Raw genomic sequence first — 23,498 nt, forward strand, 5'->3', positions numbered from 1 at the left:
CGAGACTCTCAAGTGATATGGTCTGATCCCCAGCAGTTAGCTCATCCCGAATACCACCTGAAAGACCCTGAATGAACACCCCCTGTCATGACAACCGATATACCCGCATGCACCTGCACTGCACCAACATGCGTTACATTCTTACAATGCAGCCGTCGTCTGTTTTCGCCATGAAAGACCTGCGTAGTTGGTTAAGAGCGCAGGGCGTCCTTTGCTGCAGTCCTCCCACTGGGACAAACTAAAACAACTCTGGTGTGAACTGCGGTGCTGCTCCTGTAATTATCTATCAACAACTTTGGATCCCAGCACATGAAAATACACTCTAAAATAAAACAGAGAGGTGTGCTGTTTTTATTTCGCAGTGCAATTAGATCATGAAGACTGTTATTCCGCCGGCATGTTATTTGTGTCCACCAACTGTTCTGTTATTGTAATGGAAGAGGTGTCAGGACATTCCTGTCACTGAATTCAAATGAGTTCCGTTCAGCAATCTTTTGAAATACAATCGAAACTGACAACTTTCATTTACATTTCTAAGGATATTGCTCATCCATTCACAGTTAGGCACAATGATTTTGACTGAACAGAACATGTGACGAGATGGTGGGAACGCACTACATGTACAGTTTGTGCCTGAGCACCACTGCACTGTTTGTATTTTATAAGTTAAAGGGACAGTTCGTCCCAAAATCATGCCACGGAGATGTCTGCCTTCTCTGATATATACTATAATTGGATGCCATACAGGTTGCGATGCTAAGCGCCCCCCCCCCCCCCCCCCAACAAAAGAAAAGAAAAGAAAAAAAAATACATTCAAAAAAGTACTCAATTTAATCCATATACCCTTTTGTGAGCAGTTTCCTGTTGTAATGACTATATATGGATCTACACCTGCATAACTTATCACTGCACAGAAGGAAGTATGCATCTGCTATTGGATGACAGGCGAGCTAACTAAGCTAACAAGCCAGTGCTATTCAGGTGATGAGGACTCTTGAGTAAGTGGGTCTACTTTTATTGGAAAGAAACGTCCCTTTTAAGTCTTTCAAACGTATGGCGCGGGTTCCACTGGACTCAGGAGAAGGCAAACATCTCTCCAAAAAGTCGAGAACTCTCACTGAAACAAATCTAGATGGTGAAGCAGCACAAACAGGCGAGGAGAAAAATATGTGTTTTTTTAGATTATGGGATGAACCGCCCTTTTAAATCTACTTCAAAATGCTTTTTAAGGGCAAATTCAAAGGTGTTGTGAAAGAAGACATGTAAAGCGGCAAATTCCATTATCAACAAAATCAGCTTACAGGGGCCAAAAAAACTTAAGGAGATTAAGTAAGCAGAGTGAACCCATGTGTGTTTCTGCTTTTGGTGTGTGTGTGTGTGTGAGAGAGAGAGAGAGAGAGAGAGGGAGGGAGGAGGGGGAGAGCTCCAGCTTCCTTCAGATTCAAAATACTCCTCTGTCTCTTCCCCCTGTTTCATTCACAGGGATTCACGCAGCTGATGGAGAAGCACACTCCGCCGCAGGTCTGACAGCAGGGCGCACCCCCACCCTGAGGACCCTCTTCTTCTCACCTTTTTCCCCTCCTTCGGTCCATTCATCATGAGCGCTGAGTGCAGCAGCTACTACAGCGCAGACGGCGTGTTGGTGGACGCGTTCTCGTGCCCCAGGGCGGGAAACGCTGCCACCGCCGCGTACTGCTGCGGATTTAATGACGTGAAGTACTGCTGCGATGATCCCAACAGCTTCTTCCCCTATGAGTACGGGTACATGTGGTGGCTGAGGTAAGGGGGCAGGTCCCTCGTGGCAGAAAGTGTCTTTGTTTTCTACTTCTTTTCTTATTTAGTTCTTACTGATTTGTCACTGTTTTCAAATTCCTTAATAATCTGAAGATTTTAGGAGGCTGTGCCGTTTTATTCTGGCAGGATCAACAGGTGTACTGATCTGTGTGTATTGCAGCTTTGTAGTTTTTTTCCCACAAATATTACTATTTCATTAATGTATTTATTTGGGATAGATTGTCATTATGGGAAGTTTTCTACTTCACTTTCTAGATTCTTTACTGCGTTATTAAAGGAGCATTATGATGTATTTGGAGAAAGATCTTTACTGACTGATTTTTATACCTGAACAAAGTGTCCTTGTTTTCATGACTGAATAACAAATTGAACGTAAAGGACAACACAGTTTTATACTGTTACATTGTTATATGTGGCGGACCCTGCCACCTTTCTAGCTTCAAACAGTGTTCTGGGGACCTTATTTTCCTCTGAGAACAGCTTGTTTATTCAGTCATGGGAAAAAAAAAATATTTCCAAGTTTGTATTATTACTTCATTAATGTGGAAATATTAGAATTCCAACATTGGATTTCTCCATGAAGTACATAGTGCCACTTTACTTTTAGCTTATGATATTATATGCTGTCAACTCTCTTGTTTCCGTCCTGCACATCATCCTGTTCCTCCACTTAACCTCTCCTTTGCTCTCAGTATCGGCGCTCTGGTTGGTCTGTCCATAGCCGCCGTGGTCCTCCTCGCCTTCCTCGTCACTGTATGTGTCCTGTGCTACCTATTCATAGCCACTAAACCCAGTCGCCTTGACAACGGCCTGCCCCTTAGAGCGCCAGGTATGTGTGGAAATGTGTGTGCGTGTGTGGAATTCTGACAAACATTCCTGCCATCGGCAGCAATTCGAGGTTTTCAAAACACTTCTGTGCGATTGTTTGTGTGCTTTTCAGCAGGAGATCCCAGCGAGGGATCCAGTCGTGCGAGAGGGACCTGTGCCACCGGTCCACAGGGATTCAGGAAACACTTCATGAGCAGGAAGCTGGACTGTGACAACCAGCCGCCAGACCCCGAGCTTCTGTTCCAGAGGTGTTTCACAGCTAATTTCACTGGTGTCAAAGTGGAAAGTCCCCCGTAGTACTTCGCGAGACTTCTTTTGTAAAAAAATGGGCCATCAGTCCAGAGGTCAAAAGAAGCTGTGAATCTGGAGGCGGACTGCGCTGTTAATGGGCCACTTTAACACAGTCGCTGACATGCAGCCGTGTGCAGGCGTTGTGGCGGTGGAGTGCAGTAGATATCAATTATTAAATACACCTGGTGAAAAAATAACCACTATGTACAGCAAACTTAACAAGTCGGTGCTTTATCGATTCTGAAAAGCCTTCATGAATTTGCTCATGCACCAAATTTCTCGCCAACTCTTGGCTGGCTAAGTAAGTGCTTCAGCGGCATGCAGGAGTAATTGAACGCATGGAAACTGATTATCCACCTTCTGGAGAGAAATGGTTCGTAAGTGGCCTCAAGACTCATGAGGAATCATGAAGGCATGTGCTAGTGCAACTGGGGACATAAGCCGAGTTTGCATTCAGGATGTAGAGTTTCATGTGCATCTGGGAAAGATGCTGAAGATGTGGAAAAGGAAAAACAAGTGAGGCTGAACTGCGAGGTCAGCTGTAGATTTTGCTCAGGGACTGAAAGATTTGTGGGCAGGCTGATGACCAGATCCCCATAAAAAATGTCAGCTTTGATTCTCTTTTGAATGCTTACAATGACTAATGTTTACATTTTTATGACAAGTGACCGATTGTTATCATGCAAGTATTGACTCGAGGTTGGGTAGGAATGTTGGGCACAGGTTTGCAACAACAGATAATGAAGTCTGTCTCCTACCAGAAGTCGAAGCTCGTTTTTACCACAGACTTAGCAGCCATTTTCCTGTGACATCACACTCAGGGTGGAAAACGCCAAGTTATCTTTTCACTGTTTCCTGATTGATTACCATCTATATGTAAAATGTATAGTTCAATACTGCGGGACATCGGACCATATTTCAAGGTAAAACACCAGGTTTGATAACCGATTAGCTTCAATTAGACAGCAGTTAATGTTCTAGCTAACACTACTGTTTGATGCAATACGATTAGGAACGAAATTCCAAGACACATCTTGGAGACATTTGTCCAAACTTGGAAGTGAAACACACAGGACGTAATCAAACCGTAAAAAGTTAGCTGGGAAGTTGTTGAATGCTAACATCAGCTAACGAATAATCAAATATGTTGCTTTATCTTAAAGGCCGAATGTGCCTCCAAATTGTTATTACCCACCACCAAATAATTTGCTAATCAATTGGGAATCTGTAAAATGATAACAATCTGTCATATGAGTTTATGCAACTTGTAACCTGGAACACAGCAGCATTACATTACCCAGCATTCACGTGTCCCAACCTGAGCTTGATGCTGGAGGAAAATGGCCGCTGTGTGAATATAGTAATGATTATCGTAATGTAACTAATTCAGAGATGTAACGAGGAACTTGCCTTTTCTTTGTTCAGGTCATTTTTTTTACCATTTTTGCCTGTAATTGAACGCGGACACTAAAGACTGAACAAAATCAACTGACAGTTCACAACGACATATATTAGATTAGCCCTTTTTACGAAGCGCTTAAAGAATCTGCGGAGCGACAAGCTGACAGACCAAATCAATCTTTCTTTAACTGACGCAACCAAAATGAGGTGTAATTAGCAGAAGAACGGTGAAGGGTGCCTGGTCATGATATCCAGCTGTACATCTGCATGAGTATGTTTGGAGGGTCGCAGCAACACAGCTGTGAATAATGCAGTCGCTGTTGAGCGTGACTGAACCCGCTGGGACCAGTTCTGCTAAGTGCAACCTCAGTGTTCTGCCAGAACTAATGTTATGCATTGATAGTTTTGGTTTGTAAAAAATAACCAAATCTCAGGCTGCCTTTACGCTGACTTTAACCCTGCATTGAAGAGGAAAAAAAAAAAAGTTGCAGTCCCCTCATTCATTTCAATGAGAGCAGGGATCAATGATGCAGAGGAAGAGTCGATGCTGGGAGGAAAAATGCAGGGTCATCCAGCAAAAAAAAACAAACCTGGCTCAACTTTTCAGACATGGCACAGCAATAGCCAATCAAGTACATGACGAGAACTCTGTATTTTCTAATGTGTACCTCATGTTTATGGCGATAAAAGATAATGTAATTGTGGCTACGATCATTCGTGATTTGTAATCGCCAGAATAAATGCCGGCAATGTACAATTCTGCAAACCACAGATAGGTTGACGCATTTCTTTGGGTTCAGTTTTCTATTTTACGTTACGACAACTCTGTGCTTATGATCTGACTATAGGATTAGGTACAAGTTCTCGTCCAGTTGGTTAGGGTTCGGGAAAGATCGTGTTTTGATTACCTGCTTTGGTTACCACAGAAATGGCTGAAGATGTCTCAAGGTCTTGTCAAAAATATCAGTTTTTTTTTGCAACAAACATGGCTGGAAATTCTTCCCAAGGTTTCCTTAAAAAAAAAAAAAAAAAAAGAAATCAACTGGTGTCATACTTAGAAATGTCTATACGCATGCTCGAACAGTGGCAGCCCTCAGTCAGGTCATAAACATGCAATTGAACAGCACATGTTTTGTTGAAATGTCAACATGGTATGTAGCCTACGACACTTACAGTGGTTTTGCAGATACAGTAACTGCCAACATTTGATCCTGGCGACAGAGCTGATTTTCATCCACAGTGCATCTGTTAGGCCTTCAAAGTTACTCAGCTACAGAAACGAGACTTTTCACCTCGAGCAGCAAGCGCCCATCCAGCACAGCGCCTTATGGTGTTTTAACGATTGGCTTTTTTCAGTCTGCATGCCGGCTTGCCCTTGAGATGGCAGATGAGAAAAAAAGTTCATCTCCTTTCTGTAGCAGTCATGAGGGTAAAATGAAGGCAGTGAAAAATACCTTTTTTTTTCTTTTTTTTTTTGCTGTTAACCTTCTGAGAGAAAGGTCAGGTTATTCAGTGACACTTTGCGATCCAGGTGTGGGGCAGAACATTTCTGAGGAGACGATCTCATCTTTCCCAACAAGTTCAAAGTAGTTTCTGCTCTGAAATTGCACAGCGGAATTTACCACCACATTATACTTGTTGCATAAGAGTGTCAAAATGGAGGTTTTTCTGGACAAACACAAAGCTTACTGAATGCTGCTAAAAGGACTGGTGCCTCTGGTTCCACTCTGTCTTTAAACACTACTGTCCTTACTTGTACATCGATTAAGAGGCTTCATAGGTCATCAGCAATCTCCTCAAAGGTATAAAATTCTCTTTTTCCACACAGTCGGAGTGCTGTGATGGTAAACAGAATTTGGTATTTGAAACACTTTGGATTTCTCAAACTTACTACCGCCGATATGTAGAATTGAACTAATTTCAATTCTTTATTGCCATGTCATCTGCTAGGAATTTGCCTCAGTGCTGGAAGAGGGGGCTGGGAGGGAGAGAGGGATCTGCAACCAGCCTTTGCATTTTCAGTTTGACATGTGTGACATGGAGGAAATGGACAAAGAAGGAAGATCAATAATGAGTTATTGATCTTAAATGCTGTGTGTATGACTCCTTCTAGTTGTTTTGTTTCTCAAGGGCGGTGGTGTTGTCATACAGTACCTCACACAAGTGGATTTTGTCCCATGTTTTATATTGAAATGTACTGAAGCTCTAAACAGCCGTGGGTCAAACGTATTATTATCTTCTTTTTTCAGGGATAACAAGTTAATTGTTATTTGTTTTCTTGAGATCATGAGTTATTTGCGCCATTATCATGGAATAAGATGTTCTTTTCCCCGAGATAAGAAGACCATTTTCTAGAGATCTCAAGAAAACAAAATGTTGCTCCTTCTTATTTCTTGAAGCTCAGTGTTCGAGAGATCAGCAGCGCCAAGCCAGCATGCATACATGGCGTCTTGACACGACTGATTTCAGCTGAAAAATAAGAAAATGACCTCGTTGTATGGGGAAAGCAACAATTGTTATCTCGTGATAAGGACATACACCACTCCTGATCTCAAGAAAACAAATAGAATTTAACCCTTGATTGCAGGAAAACTGAGAAAAAAATAATACATTTGACCCACGGCCGTTTAGGGTTTCCATAAAAAAGTTGCATTAGGAAGCAATCTTCCCTAAACCACTATAAACAGGAATAGTAGTTATGACCAAAACCAGATAAACAGACATGGAAAATTGTGAAACTATCCTTTGTGATATTGTTCAGTACGCTTGGGTCATCTTTTCACCTCAAGGCACATTGCAAATGGCAGCATCAAGTGCAATGTCTTTGAAGGTTCACCCAGCTGTTTAGCTTCTGTCTGAACCGCTCCGATTGTTCCACAGTGTTACTGTGGATAAAGAGACAAACATTAGACATCACAAAGCTCCATTGCTGTGGACCCACACACACACCAAACTCAAATCTTTAAAGTGCCCTTATTCTTTGAGGACGGTAGCTTAAGGGTATTTTGAAATGTCATGATTGTATTAATTCAACAGTGCTGTCATAAATGTGTGTACAAACAATCAACTGGAGCATGTATACGTTTTCAAATGTCGGGAGGAATTTCTGTTGTGTCTCATGTTCCTTTGGACATGCCTGCACTCAGGTGTGCGTGTGTGGTGCAGAGATGTCCGCTTTACAATTCAACAAAGAAAAGAGGGAACATTTTCGATTTATTTTCATATCCTGTGTCATCACGTGTCTTTTCCGCGCCTGGATGTACATACTGGCTGATTTGGGCTGCTCTTGAAAGAGCATCAATAAAATGTGAATCAAAAGACACGATCTGATTATTATGCAGTGGTGGTGCCATTCCACTGGTAGATTGAGCTGGCCAGATATCAGATGGTGGAAAATGGAAAAAAAAAAAAAAATGAATTAAAAAAAGTCACAGCTCACATCATCGACATAGTGACGTGCAGGATTCAGGTGCACTTACACTCTTATGTACAGTATGTTATCTACAAAACAATGGCCATTAAATCCTTAAAATGTGATAATCATGACTGAAAGAGTGGTTATTTCTCTCTCAATTGTTGCCATTAGAGCTGCATGTGTTGCCGGCTGATCTTTTTTTCAGATGAGCATCTACACTGCCAAGCAGACATTTACTGTCTTTGTAGTTACCACATCCAGCTGAGCAACTCTGATGATGTAGGCTCTCTCTTCCCCTCTTTCCCCGTCGCTTTAAATGCCAGCTGAGGAGATGGAGAGAAGAAGATTAGACGGGTCAGTGAGACTTAAAGTCAGACGGACATCTTTATCTCCCTCAGCAGAGAGAGAGGCAGAGCTTTGGAGAGCTTGCAGGGGCATTTCTAGAGAGAAAACAGAACGGCTTTGATCATTGTGGCGGCCATGAGACACTCCTTTCAAACGGCCTCATTTTCTTGGCCGAGATAAAGGATTTAATGCACCCAGAACATGAATAATCCCACAAGTTTCATCGCGCTGCGGGTTTTGAAAGTGCTGAAGATGCTCTGCTCAGCTTCAGCTCTGACAGTGAGCATCATGGGAAATTGGCTGGAGCTTCTTCGACAGTCTGATTGCACACTAATCTGCACATTGAGGGAAAAATGTATTCCTGACACAGAGAGCAAGTGGACTGGTAAAACCCCAATTAGCATATTTTGTGCTTCCAATTACACAGAGACGTCTATGTTCTAATGTTAACGCATTAGAGCGGCCTCGAGAACTGACCGTTGAGTGGGAAAGGCCGAGCGTACTGGATTGTAACCATGAACTCATTAGAACTGTCCATTATGACAGATGTGGTTTGTTTGCTCGCCTTCAGGAATGGAAGTCCAGTAATGATCACGGATGAAAGGCACACGCAGGCACAGTAAACATATGAGAGCCCAGACCATCATAGAAACATATCACTGTTGGAGGCAAATTACACAGCAGGCTACGGTGAATATATGTATTTTGAGCAGTTATGCACAGCTACCAATTTCCTTCTGCGATAAGCCCTATGCAAAAATGTTTTTTTCAGCTCCTTCAAAGGTCTTTCAAATAGTAATAGTAGTAATAAAAGCTATAGTGGGATTGAATGCATTTGAAACTAGTCATTGTGACGTGTATTCGTTTAAAGCGGAAACAATTAATACCAGGACAAAGGAGCAGTTCACCCACGAATCCATATTCAGTCATTATGTTCTCACCTCCATGCCGATAGAAAGTCGGCGAAGTTTGGTCATTTGCAAAACATCTTTGGAGCTTCACAGCGAGATGGTTTTGCAGCACTCTTCTAAAAAAAAAAAACCTGAAGTAGACTTATTTTAAAAAAAGCTGTAAAAAGCTCCTTAGAATTCCTCCAGCGTAATCCGATTCGCTGGAACCCCCAAGAGTAGATAATGACTTATGTTTTATTTTTCGGCAAACTTATCCTTTAAACTTGACATTGGACATAGAAAGCATGCAGATATAAAGTGAAGAGACGACCAGAAATTAATTAACTTTCTCTCCCAATGAACAGATTCAATTTGGTGGGCTGGTAAATGGAGTAGCAACAGTACACAGTTCAAGAAACACTCACATCCAAGGCTGCACTGCCGTCCTCACATCTGATTATGCAAATAGAAAACTGGAAACTAAGGGACTGTATATGAATTGTTAGAGGCAGAGGGGAAGGTAGAGAAGCTGCAACAGTAATGTGTTTATTTCTTTCTGCTTTTGTACCAACATAATTGAGATACTGGAGGGCGGGTCGTTTTAACTGTTTTTTCTTGGTCATAACAAATATTGATAGCGCTGATTTTAAAAACTGAAATATAATGCAGTAACATCTCTCCCGCGTGACCCTTGTGCTGTCCCTTAACTGTACACTGGTAGGAGCTGATTGAAAAGAAAAGAGTTTTACAAAGAAAAAGACGCCTCGTTCATTTGAGATGAAACAACGTCAGGCCAAAGCTGCGGGAAAAACTGGAAGAAAGTGATTACTGTGCACTTAGAATTCTTTGTAGTCAAAATTGTATCATTGTGTCATGTCATTTCATCATCACTGTAAAGGTGATTGGAAAATTGTAAAGCAGGTTCTATTCTCGGTGATAAAAGATGCAGAGAGGATAATCATATCTCTCTGAGTGGAGTGTCACAATCTTAAAGACATTTGTGGCTCTTCTGAAGGCACATTAGTCACCCTCACTGGAGGAGAAATCATGACTGAATGTGCGTTGGTAATAAATGAATTCACTGCTCTTTAACAGCACCCACAGCACCTGATGATTTCGTGGGAAGGGGTTAGAGGGGAGAGAAGGCTATTTATAAGAGACAAATCCACTGAGGCAATGTACAGCCAGAGGGTTTTTTTTTGAACATACAGCATGTTGACTCTGAGGATCATGTCTTATGTGATAACAGTGCCACTGTCTGGCCTCAGAGCGCACATGCAACAATTGTGATCAATTTCTCCAAAGGCTTTCTTTGTCCCCATTACTGAATTTTCAATTAAGTTTATCGATCGATAATCAACCTCTTCTTTTGAAAGATTAAAGGAGCACTCTGTTGTTTTGGGGAAGACATTTTATGCCTGACAAAACTCGCTTCATTTAAATGACCGAACAAACTGAATAAACAAACTGACCTTAAAGGACAACACAATTTCATACTGTGTAACTTTGTTTGTGTGTGGCGGACCCTGCCGCCTTCCTAGCCTCAAACAGTGTTCTAAGGACCTTATTTTCCTCTGAGAACAGCTTGTTTATTCAGTTATGGAAAAAAATATATATATTTCTGAGTTTGTATTATAAAGTAATTAATATTGTAAATGTTAAAATTCTGAGTTTGAATTGTTTTCTCTAAAACGGCATAATGCCCCTTTAAACTGTGACGATAAAATGTGATACTCTGAATATAGATATGACAAAAAATTCGAGAAAAGCCGAATACTGTTTACATTTACTTCAGCTTGGAAGAGTGAGTGAAACAGAATTAGGAGGAGAAACTTAATAAAGTTACTCATTAACGTCTCTGTCTTGAGCCACGGCGCAGGAAGGGTGACATTCTAGGCTGCAACCTTTGCCCAGACAGTCTCTTTATTTTCTCAGAGGGAGCTGAAGAGGAAGACAAAAACAGCGGTTAAAAGTCAAGTGGAGGAGAAAAACACCTGTATTGTTTGTTATACTCTTGTGTACAGGTAAGTCACTTTACATTGTTGTTGTTGTGTGTGTGTCATATCATATGTGTGGCTGTGTGCGGCACAGTGATGTAGTTTAGACAAGACTGGGTCTGTTTTGGTCATATGACCAGCGTATGACCGAGAAACAGTTAGCGTGTCCTGGCCGCCATCTCCAGGTGCATTTGAACTGATATTACCTATGTACTGTTGCCTCAAATTACACACCAACAGCCACTTTATATCTGCTGTATGCATTAAGGATTATTTGCTGAATAACATACATGTGTTCATGTTATGTTTAAAGTTAATTAGTAAGCAGTTCAGGACTGTAGTCATGAACGTTGCTCAAGACCTGTCCTGGCTGGCAACTCCCGATTATCATGTGACAGTTCCTGTGTACCGAAGAGGACTATCTAATCACACATCTTCCAGTTGGTTCAGGTCAAACTATTATATTAAAAGGGGAGAAAAGGAGATGACTTGTTGCTCTACTGTGTGTAATACAGCGTAGATGAAAACTGTGTCAGGTGCTCTTGGAAAAACCAGAGGCCATCCAGGCACTCCTTTATTATAGTGGCTACATAAAATACAAAGCCAGTCATAAAGAGGTTAACATTTTTGACCACCAGGTCTTCTACACAGCTCCAAACAAATCATTTGTGACTGAGCCCTTTCCAGCACTGCGAGAGTAGTAGTTATTGGCTGATGAAGACACCATAATCATCGGCTTTATCTATAAACTCACCCCTGTAGCAGGGAATGAGAGATGATGGTCAGAGCTTACCAGATTGCGCTCTGGAGGGCGTTTGTCGCTGGCTTTTCGGTCTTGTGATTCCCCCAAACAAAGTGTTGATGATTATGATTACAGTGATGTTGAGCACTCAGTCACTGCAGTGAATAGTCTAATCAAGTATTTCAATTCAAATGTGTCTTAATGGAAGATATGATTAAATCCCATGTAAGCAAAATGCAGAATTAAAACAGGGCGGACAGTAAAGAGAAATTTGTATTTACTCAGGTGTGACTTTTTGTTTCTTTTTAAAATGTGTACAGAAATAAGCTTGTCCCTCATATTTAAGATGTTGTGCCTTTCCTAACACCCTCTGATCCTCAGCTGATGACTGTCCTCTGTTGTTCCCTCAGGACGCAGCGATGGGCCGGTGGACCTGCAGCCTCTTTGCTGTGTTTTTTCTCTGCGGGGCTTTCATCAGAGAAGCACATGCGGCTACTGTACCTGATGGAGAGGGGCAGAATTTAAACAAGACTGCTAATGAAAGTAAGTAGCACACAGGCACGCTCTGTTGTTAACCATCCTCTAACTATTTACAACCAGGCGTGCCTCAGGAACTTTGAACTCCATGTAACTCCAGTTATAGGAAACAATTTGAATGCACTGGTGATGACCTCTCTGTCTTTATAGTTACATGCGGAGGCAATAAATTCTTTCCTCACTCTCCTTCCAGAAGCAACCGGGCCAAATGGCAGCACAAAGTCTCTGGAGTGGTCCTATCTGGCTGCAGGACTTGGCACAATCCTCACCATCTCACTCCTCATCGCGATGGTGGTCAAGTTTCGCGTCTTCCATCGCTTCCTGGCCAGCTACAGGCACTCCCTGCTCCAGGAGTCTGACGGGGTCAGCCAGTATGGCCAGGAGGAGGCCTCCTTCCCTAGCAGCGTGATGGGCAGAGTGGGGATGGACAGAGGGACTGGCAGAGAGCTGGATGAAGATGACGATGGCTTCATTGAAGATAATTACATCCAGGCCAGCGAGAAACACAGAGCAGATAGGGAAAGAGAGGAACAGGGGGAGGACGAGGATATGGAAGACAGCGACGATGATCTTCAGTTCACTATTGGCTGATTAGATAGAAGGAGGATGACGGAGACAGATTATGTTGTAGAGAACTTGATTCTGAAACTCTGGAGTGTGAAACCTTAAAATGAATCATCAAGTACTTGTGACCTCTTGTCACACCATGCATGTGTCTTTGAACTGTGTGGGGTTCCACTAAAGATAACTGTCTTAGGCCTGAATAGTCACAACTACAGATGTCACACGATAAATCGACGACACACATGTCTTTCAAAATTTTTATTAACTTCTTGTTCTGATGTCCCTTGAAGGGACTGATTATTGTTGAAAACGCTAAAAATGCGCAGTCAATGATAAGATAAATGTGAAAACTGATCGAGCCACAGTTGCTTAAACATTTAAATAGTTTGATTAGATGAACGTAATGAAGAAAAAATAGAAAAGTAAATAGATTCTTTTGAAAAAATGTTACTGCTTCTCACTGAGTTCGTTTTAGTGACATATAATGAGCACATCACACTGAACACTTAGACTAGATAGTACAGTAGGTAAATAAAAAATAGATATTATCTGCAACCTGGACTATGGCTCCAAAAATGTGGAGTCTTCAGGTTCAAAGTTGGCTTGCTGTGACATTTTTCCCAAAAGAAGATCCGATACAATGAAAGGTTGCCCGTCAGACAATCTCTGCTTTTTCCTTATATGAAGAATATAAATTGTTCCCATTGAAGCTAATATCTGTAATAATTGTTGAAGGTCCCATAATTTTAGAAAGTGAGATTTCCATCTTGTTTTTTTATTGTGGCATAGATACTGTTAAACTATCAAAACTCTAAACTCACAGAGAAGTGCACAGTTCATAACAGTATCCTCGAATAAGCAGTCAGGACTTTTGTAAGGTTGTGGTGTCACAACACAAAACACTGACCCCATCTTAACACAGGTTGTAATAAACGGTTGTTGGGCGGTGCCTGCTCAGGCCTGCCTGTGACTAATGTATGACCAAGAAACAGTTACTGCGTGCTGGCCTTCATCTCCAGGTACATTTTAACCAATGTTACCTACTTATTGTTGCCTCAACTTACACATCAACAGCCAAAACATACTGTATGGAAACACTGCGTATCTGCTGTTTGTATTAAGGATAATTTTCTGAACAACATATATGTGTTGGTATTATGTTTAAAGTTAATTAGTAAGCAATTCAGGCGTGATGAACACTGGTTATAATAACTGGTTGTTGGGCAATGCCTGCTCAGGCCTGTGAGAGCCGACCAATCAGTGCAGACTGGGCTTTAAAGAGAGGGGAGCTAACATACAGTGTTCAGACAGAGGGTAAATAGAAACAGTATGAGAAAAATAAGATTTTGAACATTTAAGCATGTAGATTAAATGCATCAAAATAAAAGTATGAACCTGAAAATAACCCTAATATGGGACTTTTAAATCAATAAATTACGTCTTTAATCATCCATATCTTGCTAATTAATGACAAGTTTTGTCGTCACCTGCCAATCACTCGAATAAGTTAAGTGTTCACATTCACTGTAGGCAGTTATTTTTTGACTGTGAATCAACAACTATGGGACAAAACACTATGTTATAAAACTGAATGTGAAGAAAGTTACAGATTTCTGCGTGAACGTGATCGGTCTGTGGGAGAGGCAGGAAGTTGTATTCATGTAAGGGAAAAAAAGATTTTTAATGCAATTATATGTATAGACTGATTTTTATTAGAAATGTACTTTAATAAATAAAGTCCATTGTCATTCATTCGTTCACTTACTTGGCCAACGTTGATCATTGAGTCAATGGTAGAGAACAGACAAATGGTTATTATTAACACAGTACAAAGTATGTACAGAAGCCCCGAGGGGGAAAAAAAAGTGCAAAAAATGTGGTGGCCCATTTCAATTTTTTCATACATTATTCTTTACATCTGTGAAAGCAAGTGAAAGAAATGTTTTCCCAGACTGAAAACAAATTTAGTAAAAAAACAACAAAAACAATTCTCTCACTGGCATCTGTAGGCTTCTGTACATATGCATCACAGTAATGTCTGATTGGATGTAAACATTGGGTTGACACACAACCATCATAAATAAATGGTAAATTTATAGGTAATTACATTTGAGTTAATAGCTCTCAAGCCAATGTTAGGAAACAATTAAATTATAAACCATTTATTAAGCAGTTATTAAGGTTTATAAACATCAGTTGCACCTTTACAAAATGCAATTACTTTATAAATGGTTTATAAAGTGTTGTTTGGTAACACTGTCATAACTATCAACCAACGTTTAATTAACTTAAATTTACCATTTATTAAAGGTGCACTATGTCATCTTGGAAAATAAATTCAAACTCAGAAAGGTAACGCTTACTGTATTAAACTGGAAATAAGACAAACTCAGAAATATTTATTGTATATACTTCCATAACTGAATAAACAATAAGTCCTCAGAGGGAAATAAGGTCCCAAGAACGCTGTATGAAGCAAGAAAGGTGGCTTCTTTGAGGGGTCCCGCAAATATTTAAAAGTAAAGGAGCTAAAGTAACAGTCTGGTCGTTCGGTGTCTTCAGTCCTGAAAACAAAGAATGAAGATTCACATTCAGACTCTTTCGGTTAAAAGCTTCATAGTGCACATTTAATGATGGATAAAGTGTTACTGACACAGCAGATGGTGTGTTCATCGGACTGCTGAGCCACTGTTGATGCACGTGATGCAGCAGTCTGTTCTGTTCTCTAACTATTTCTAGGTAGGTACCCCAACAGCCAAGAAATAGGATACTGATAATAATAAATTCAAATTGTTGTTTTTCTTTTTGCACATCTGCTACGCAAAACTTCATCGTTCATCCTGTATCTCTGAGTGATTGTGACCATTGAGTCTATTCAGATCAGACTGGTCCTGCTGGAGGTTGCCTCCCTCCTGGCCTGGCTCATTTGTCCTCCTGAGACGCTGAACACCCTGACAGCTCGGCTCCCCAGCGTCCTCGCTCTGCTCACTCTCAACAACATCCTCCTCCTCTGCTCCCTTCTTTTTTTAAGGTATGTTAGCACGCTGTAGACCACCACAGCCAGAGCCATGCCTGTCCCAGCAGCCATCAGCACCAGACTAGACACCAACATCTCCCTGCTGTCATGGCTTTGGCTGCCGATGGTGGCCATGCAGAGAAGCACCGTCCCGCAGAGCATCACTGCCAGTCCTACAGCTAAGATCAGCGCGGGGTCAGCCCTACCGCCGCTCTTCAGCTGGTCGATCCGGCGTCGGCTATGCACACAGTTCATGTCCTGGATGGCAGAGCTGAGAAGCTGCTTGAGCAGAACAGCCAGGGCTAAGAGGCAGAGCGTGGTGCCAACGCCGAGGCGCCATTCCCCGGACAGGCTGTTGGTGGTGGAGAGGAGGCCCACGCCACCCAGGCCCAGCGCCATTATGAGCGCCACTGACGCACAGTAGCACAACATAGAGTGGCGTGGCTCTCTGGACCACCACAGCTCCACTTGATCATCCAGGACACGTCGCTGCACCAGGCTGGGGTCCAGGTAGAACACTGGGGGATGACGCATGTGGTAAGGCTGGTAGAAAGTCTGCATCTCAGGCATGGCGGTGATCGCAGCTCATCCAGCACGAAAACCAGACCTTATAAGATTGTGCAGAATTTGGGTGGGTGATCAGAACACAACAGCAGGATGTAAACTTATATTCAAAAAGATTTTAACAGTTATTTTTCTTTTAACTATGACAATGATGAGGGCAGGAACATCCTGTGCTCCATCTCAACCTCTGTGAAAACAGTCACTCACTTGGTGATGATGAGCACAGATGAGTGCCGTGTGCAGCCGTCCATCCATCTGCCTCCCATAACACAGTCAAAGCATCACAATGGCTGGTTTGGGAATCCAACAGTTGTGTGGACTTGCAGTTTCCATTTGGTAGAAAAGACTGAAAGAGTAATCCAGATTTGAGGGAAATGTTCCACTGATGTTGTAGATGGTAGAAGTATCCTGACTTCACGCTGGAGGCGGAAAAGCAGGATCCAAACGTAGAGAAGCTTTAACTTCTACTGTGTAAAACTCACTGTCAGGGGAGAGGTCAAGATGACGGTGACATCCTCACAGTGTGTTGTGCACGGAGCCCGTCCACATGTCTTCTCAGTGACTGCACCAACGTCACAGATTGATAATCTGTGCCGTCCTCACATTCTCTACCCCAGTGCCAGGCAGAACAGAGGACCCCCCTCCTCTAATCACACGGGAACACCATCTTGTCCTGTTAAGTTGGAAAAAGACGGGTCACAATAGCAGTGTTGGATCATGGTCTTGGACAGAGATTGGCGACATTGTCCAGCGTGCCCCCGCACAGACAATGGGCTGGACGCTGAACACAATGATTGTGCTGCAGGAGGCGGGCGGTGGTGTGTGTGAGCCGTGGAGGGGTGTTGCACTGCTGCTGTGGAGGGCCGAGTGATGTCAGTGCGTGCTGATAATGGTGTTTCTGTGATCCAAAGGATAGCGTCATTCACACACTACGCTGAGGCTCTTAGATAGGACACAGCGAGACGCTCACTGACCCGGGGGCCTGCTGAGCCGTGTCTTCCAGTAATGCACCTGCCATGACCAAGGATATTTCATCTTGAATTTAAAGGCACAGTTCAACACACACAAAAAACGTATTTTTCCTCTAGCCTGTACTGATCTTTGTCCATCTAGATTGTTTTCTTGTGAGTCTTGTTTTTTAGATATTGGCAGTAGAGAAGTCTGTCTTTTTCGCCAGTATAATAGAAATAGATGGCACTTGGCTTGTGGTGCTTGTGTGCTGTGGCATGTAAATGTAAATGTTGTCTGATTTAGTTAAGCTGTAACGTTAGCTATCTTAGTTAGCCGAATGAGCTTGACATTTTGTGAAATATGTACTTTTTTGCTCTCTCTGGAGATTTAGATGAAAACATGGATACCACTCTTTCATAACTGTCTGTTGGACATGAAGCTACAGACAGGAAAGGGATGACAGCTCAGAGGGCTCTGTCTAAAGGTTAAATAAAATGAAAACCTGCACAAGCTCACTACTTACGTATTGTTTGTTCAGCCAGTACAAAAACTGATGTGTAAAAATAACAAATTATGGTTTTAGAAGTAATTATGTGCCTGAATATTGCTCGGCAATGATTGTAAACTAAAGAATCTCATTCTGCCAAAGAAATAGCTGAGATATGTCTCGATTAGTGAGCTTAAAGCCATGCTAGCTGTTTCCCTCCATGCTCAGTCTTTGTGCCTAGCTAAGCTAATCACGTCTCCACATCTAACATGACTTTGCCTGCCTGCTATATTTAACATGTCTTGCCTAGAATCATGACATCTGACATGCTAGTGCATTTTTGTGTGTTCCATTTTGTTGCTCGAGTGCCAGGGCCTTTCTTTCATACATGGTGGCTATCTTGTACGACTAAATAGAATGAAGCCATAGTTAAAGGTGCACAATGTAACACTTGGCCACCTGTCAAATTCATACCCAAAACAAATAGGGGACAGCATATCATCAGAGTAACTACTATCTGCTGCTAGCTGTAGCTGCCCTTAGTTAATCAATGCAGTTAGCCATGCAGCCAGTGGTTTGGACTGGGAGCTCGGGGACCAGGGGAGTAGTAGTGTTTACACTGCTAGCCCCAGGGATTTGGACCAGGACAGGCTGCAGCTAGCTGTTTAGCATGCTTACTCAATTAGGATGGTTATCCCTGCAACACAACACAAAGACATCATGATGTCAGAACTGCTATATTTATTCACATTATATTGATAAATTGTGTCATTTCTTGGAAATTTTTAGCATTATTCTTACATCTAGCCCTTTAATGCTATCAGTTACAGCTTTGTGTACACCTGACATTTAGATTTTTCAATACAATCTTTTAAGCTTACAAGCCTTTCTTCAGACAGCTATGAAGCTTTTTTTGAGAAGATGTAAATGAAAAATGGCTTTAAGGTATCATTTAAGGTAGAGGAGAGAAATCTCATGCTGAACCGAGTGTGATGAGTCATCGTGGTACCTGAACAAATCTGCAGCTCTTAGCAGTCGAGCTTTCCTCACTTCTGACGGAAAGCGCCTGTCAGCTCAGCTATAATATTATACTATAAGTATGTCACTTTAATTTCTTAAAAGATCACTCAGAAACCCTAAAAAAATCACAGCGTCATCTATTCCTGTAACAATTTATAGAGGCTGGAGTGGCAGTCCAACATTGTGGCACGTGGCAAGTGACAAATAAAAGGAAATCAAAATTAAGAAATTCAGCAGTGTGTCCATTCTGTTACAGTGCTACCATAGATAAATCTCTTTGCTACAGAACTTTAGGACTCCAGTGACGTGCTGATACTGAGCCTCATAGCAGTCCTTTAGCTATTGTGCAAATTCAGCAGGTTGAGTCACAGAGAGGGCTTCCTTAATAAGAGTGGGGCAGCAGCTCAAAATTAACTTTCTCCCCCTAGTGGACAATGTCACAAAGTGTAAAGTTCATCTTCTTTCAACTGAAGCCAATCAGATGAAGATTAGAGAGTTTATTGTCATTATACAATGTACAACAAAATGAGAACAGCTACCCAGCAATATAAATAAATAAATAAATAAATGAATATTGCAGCTTATATTGCACTGTATAGAACACTGCTGAGTGTTGAGTTCAGAAAGGTTATGGCTCCGGGGAAGAAGCTGTCCTTAAATCTCTTCTTGAAATCTGTTCCTTTCTTGATGCACCTGTTGCAGCTGACCGCGGGTTCAAATTATGATCTGAACTTTGATATCATGAGGAGGATCAAATATGAACAAAACAAGAGAATGGATGGATGGATGGATAGTGTCATTTCAATGGCAGAAGCATCTACTGGACTGACTCGCTAATATCAATAATATTACTTTTTGCTTTTGCATCAATGACATACGAATAACTGGTTTAAAAGTCTGATATTGACATATGCATATATATATATATATATATATATATATATATATATATATATATATATATTTTTTTTTTTTTGCAAGAGAAATATGTGAATCCAAAGAAGTCACCCACTGGTGCGCCTCCAGTCACTATGATTCACCCACACGGTGGCAACAAACTACCACGTGACTCTGTGTCTTTTAATACTGTCCAGTCAAATCAAGACATACAGCAGGACATTTTAGTTACTCTTAGTATTGAGTACTTTTATTAACTGTGGTACATTGTTGTCGTCTGTGCTGTATGATCATAAAGTTACAGAGTGACTATTTTAATCTTGTTTTCTGAATGCAACAGAATACAGTGTGTGTTTGGTTTTAATGCCGTCTTAATTAAAGCAATTAGCCCGGCGATCAAACTAAATACAACAATATTTTGCGATATGACTGTGACACCTCATTATCAAATATGCATCTTGATGAACAGCTGGTAAATATGTGTTTGTTTATCTGTTTGTCAGCCTTGTCATTGAATAGCCTTGTAATTTCCCCGGTGAATTCTGGGAGAGACTCCAGAGTGCAACAGGCTCTGATAAATATGGATGTAGGAAATGGATGGACAGATATGGAAATGAATTACGCTTGATGCCCTTCCTGAGCACAATATAGGTTAAATCAGTCTGCTTTTTATAAATTATGAAAGGCTGCTTTGATTCTGGCATTATAGATGCAGCTCAGCCTGAAGTTCACTCCATATGTGCTCGGCATTCGCTGTCACTGTTGTCCAAAAAGTCTATTTATCTAAAAATAGCCGTGATTCCAAAGTGTACCCTCCAGCCACTTTAAATGAAGCCAATATTTAAAATGATTGATTTCAGGTGCAAGCCCTCTGCTCCTCAGATTACTACCCTTATTATGAGGCAGGCAGAAGAAGTTGGGGAATCCTACAAGTACCTTGGTACTTGATGCTCTACCTAAAAGGCAAGCAACGCCACAATTCAATTAGGATAGGACCATCGCGACTATGTTTAATAAATCCTACATTAAATCTGTTTCAACATTCTCATTAAATCTTGGAAATCACCAAGTCCAGGCCAAAACTGAGCTCTCCAAAATTGTGAAGGCTCAGCAGCAACATCATAGGTGTCCAGCAAAGCAGCCACACTGACCCGTACAATAGACAGGTACTGCAAAAGTGCAAAATCCATCCTGTCAATCACTGCTAACCCCCTCACTCTGTTTCATGTTAATGCTCTAGGGATGTTGATAATGGTAATAATTTTGTACTTTGTGGATTGTGACAATGCTGCATGTTTAGGCTGACCTTGGTAGTGTTGCTTGGGCCTGTATATGATAACATTGTTGTTGTTTGTGTCATGGCGTCTGTATTTTTGTCTTTTGTCCTTTTTATTCTATCTGCATTTGCCCTTCAGTGACAAATAAAGTGGAAGGTTGAGTTGAATTCATTTCAAACTGAATTTAGAGAGCCACATCAATTGACTGCAGTCATAAATATACTAATTTGAAATAAAGTGTAAGATAAGGCTATATGTTTTGCGCATAGCAATGTTCACTTCATTCATCTAAATACAACAGGTTAGTTTTTTTTTTTTTAAATGAATCTTGACCTGTCCCACTGACACTAATAACACATTAACCTTACAATTATATATGGTTTCTGTATTCCCATGCCGAATGTGTAGTTGTTGCTGTAGATCAGCCTGTAGAGGGCAGCAGCCTCCATGTTTGGACAGAAGCCCGGCAATAACCACAATGTAAAAGTAATCACTGCAAGTAGGTCTTAATTCTTTAAGTTTTAATTTTTAAAAGTAGTTAAATTGAAAAATGCTGCTGTGTACTTTAATCTTTGTAATGCATCATATTTAATGAGCTGATCATATATTGTGTTTATTATCTACAAAATGAGTATAAGTCAAATGAAGTGGAGTAAAAAGTGCATCTCCTATGTAACACATTACTACTTGAAGTCGGCCTACAGAACACTATTAAATGTGTGTAATCAATCTTCTGGTGGCAGAGGATAACTTTTCTACTAATGACCCACACAACAGTCTGTTTAATTTTTAATTATTTAAAGGTGCAATATGTAAGAATTGTAGTTGAAAACATAAAAAAATTTACTAATATAGGTTTAGACAGCGACACTTCCCCAGTGGTCCAAGCTCCGAGTCCGGACTGCTAGCCACACAGCTAATTGAGCTAACTAGCTAATGGCAGCTACAGTTAGCAGCAGATGACAGTTACTCTGGTGTTATTCTTTTCAGGATAAATTTACAGGTAGCCAAATCTCACAAATTGCACCTTTGAGTAACTTAGTATATGTAATGTTGTGTTATGTTATCATATTTTACTATGTACACCACAAATATATCCTGAAAAAGACCAATAAATAAGCTTATATACATACTTTAGTATCACTTATTCAAGAAGAACATCCAAAAGAACATCCTACAAGTTGTTTTTTTTTTTTTTTTACATATTTACTGTATTTCTTTAAACTGTGTTGGGTGTGTGGAGGAGGGATTAAATTCTGCTTATAGCGTCAAAAAAGTGATCATTGGTTATGGTTAAGATTAGGAGGCTGGGGGATTGTTGAGCAGAGACAGCGGCCTCCACAAACCTGCAGTAGTATGCCTACTGACAAACCGGTGTCCAAGAATGTGCCACAGAGAGATTTGTGTGAACGGTTCCTCTTTCTGGCCCGACTCTCCAGCAGCTGATTTAACCGACAGGTGCAGCACCAACCAGAGAGGATGAACTAATCTCACGGTTGCAGACCACTGGGTTAGACAAACAGGGCTTGTGACCAGAGCATTGCTGTTCCAGTTTCCCCTCAACCAGCTGGTGAAAGGTGGGAGGAAGCTGAGCAAATGTGGCTCTCTCATCTGTCAACAGCAGCTGCTGAGGTGTTCTTGAGCAAGGTACTAAAACCTAGTTTTTAAAACGCTCAGAGGCCCAGAGGATGCACTGTAACTGAACCATGAAGCCTGTTGATGCCAGCTTCTGCAGCTTTGCGAACATAAAGCAGAGCACGACTCAAAAAAACAGTATGCATGATCAACAAAAGTCCCCTAAAGTTTAATTAGATAAGAAACATGGCCCGATGTGGGAGGCACTGTTTACTGAAATGCTGCTCACATGCAAAAAGATCTGCCATGACTGCTGTGACTGTATGTGAGGATGATGGAAGCCTCTACTGAATCCACAATGTGGAGAAGATGTGGCATATCATCCAGAGTGGCTGCTGTGACAAATGAAAAGGCTCTGCCGCCAATGTTAGAGGCCCATGCCATGCGACGCACGGGGTGAATAGAGACAAACCTTACCAACCCTGCAATGCGTAGTCGCTACAACTTTCCCTCTATTACGAACCCCGACACAGTTATCTGGATGTCCCTCAGGCAGGGACAGAGATGGGTCATGAAGTGACTTAATCTCAGTAGCAGCAGTGATCTGAAGACAGCCTGTCAAAAAGCTAGAGCGATAAAGGATTTGATGTGGCATGTGCTGTACTCTGCAGAATAATACATACTGTTTCACTGTATACATCTGCAGTGAATCAGTTTGTGGGGAAGTTTCTGCAATAGATGTCACACAAACTTCTACTCAGCAAAGAATCACCTCTTAAACAAATGCTGCATGGGAAATACTGTGGTATAGAAACCTCTACATCACCAACTCCAGGACGGATTGCAATGAATCCTGCTGACTTCTCCTCTTAGGCCACAAGCTGATTGACACGTGGCTTTGAGTAAT

The 23,498-nt window shown here is 41.4% G+C and overlaps 3 protein-coding genes across 4 annotated transcripts; 2 read left to right on the forward strand and 1 right to left on the reverse strand.

Annotated features, from left to right (window-relative positions):
- The first annotated feature begins 1,459 nt into the window (after positions 1-1,459).
- LOC115572048 (protein shisa-like-2A) lies at positions 1,460-7,851 on the forward strand. Of its 2 annotated transcripts, none has more exons than XM_030401812.1 (3): positions 1,460-1,779; positions 2,487-2,623; positions 2,735-7,851. In XM_030401812.1, the coding sequence occupies exons 1-3, from the start codon at positions 1,598-1,600 to the stop codon at positions 2,917-2,919; spliced, it is 504 nt and encodes a 167-aa protein (XP_030257672.1). In that variant the 5' UTR covers positions 1,460-1,597; the 3' UTR covers positions 2,920-7,851. The 2 variants fall into 2 exon arrangements, with proteins under 2 accessions (XP_030257672.1, XP_030257673.1); XM_030401813.1 differs by having other exon boundaries at positions 2,738-7,851.
- A 2,982-nt stretch (positions 7,852-10,833) lies between these two features.
- LOC115573424 (leucine-rich repeat-containing protein 19-like) lies at positions 10,834-14,552 on the forward strand. The gene is made up of 3 exons (XM_030404218.1): positions 10,834-10,988; positions 12,114-12,246; positions 12,434-14,552. Exons 2-3 carry the CDS (start codon positions 12,123-12,125, stop codon positions 12,829-12,831), a joined length of 522 nt encoding a protein of 173 aa, XP_030260078.1. The 5' UTR covers positions 10,834-10,988; positions 12,114-12,122; the 3' UTR covers positions 12,832-14,552.
- tmem125b (transmembrane protein 125b) lies at positions 14,353-17,179 on the reverse strand. Its single transcript, XM_030404215.1, has 2 exons — positions 16,592-17,179; positions 14,353-16,427 (listed from the first exon to the last, which is right to left on the reverse strand). Exon 2 carries the CDS (start codon positions 16,388-16,390, stop codon positions 15,680-15,682), a length of 711 nt encoding a protein of 236 aa, XP_030260075.1. The 5' UTR covers positions 16,391-16,427; positions 16,592-17,179; the 3' UTR covers positions 14,353-15,679.
- Between the last annotated feature and the right edge of the window lie 6,319 nt (positions 17,180-23,498).

The sequence above is a fragment of the Sparus aurata genome, chromosome 21 (genome assembly GCF_900880675.1).
Source record: "Sparus aurata chromosome 21, fSpaAur1.1, whole genome shotgun sequence".
NCBI lineage: Eukaryota > Metazoa > Chordata > Actinopteri > Spariformes > Sparidae > Sparus > Sparus aurata.

Bases quoted from the DNA above. Each gene is read 5' to 3' on its own strand.
- LOC115572048 (XM_030401812.1), top strand. From the start codon at position 1,598: ATGAGCGCTGAGTGCAGCAGCTACTACAGCGCAGACGGCGTGTTGGTG. The intron at 1,780-2,486 runs GTAAGGGGGCAG...CTTTGCTCTCAG, and splicing joins GGGTACATGTGGTGGCTGAG to TATCGGCGCTCTGGTTGGTC. The intron at 2,624-2,734 runs GTATGTGTGGAA...TGTGCTTTTCAG, and splicing joins CCTGCCCCTTAGAGCGCCAG to CAGGAGATCCCAGCGAGGGA.
- LOC115573424 (XM_030404218.1), top strand. From the start codon at position 12,123: ATGGGCCGGTGGACCTGCAGCCTCTTTGCTGTGTTTTTTCTCTGCGGG. The intron at 12,247-12,433 runs GTAAGTAGCACA...CTCTCCTTCCAG, and splicing joins AAACAAGACTGCTAATGAAA to AAGCAACCGGGCCAAATGGC.
- tmem125b (XM_030404215.1), bottom strand. From the start codon at position 16,390: ATGCCTGAGATGCAGACTTTCTACCAGCCTTACCACATGCGTCATCCC.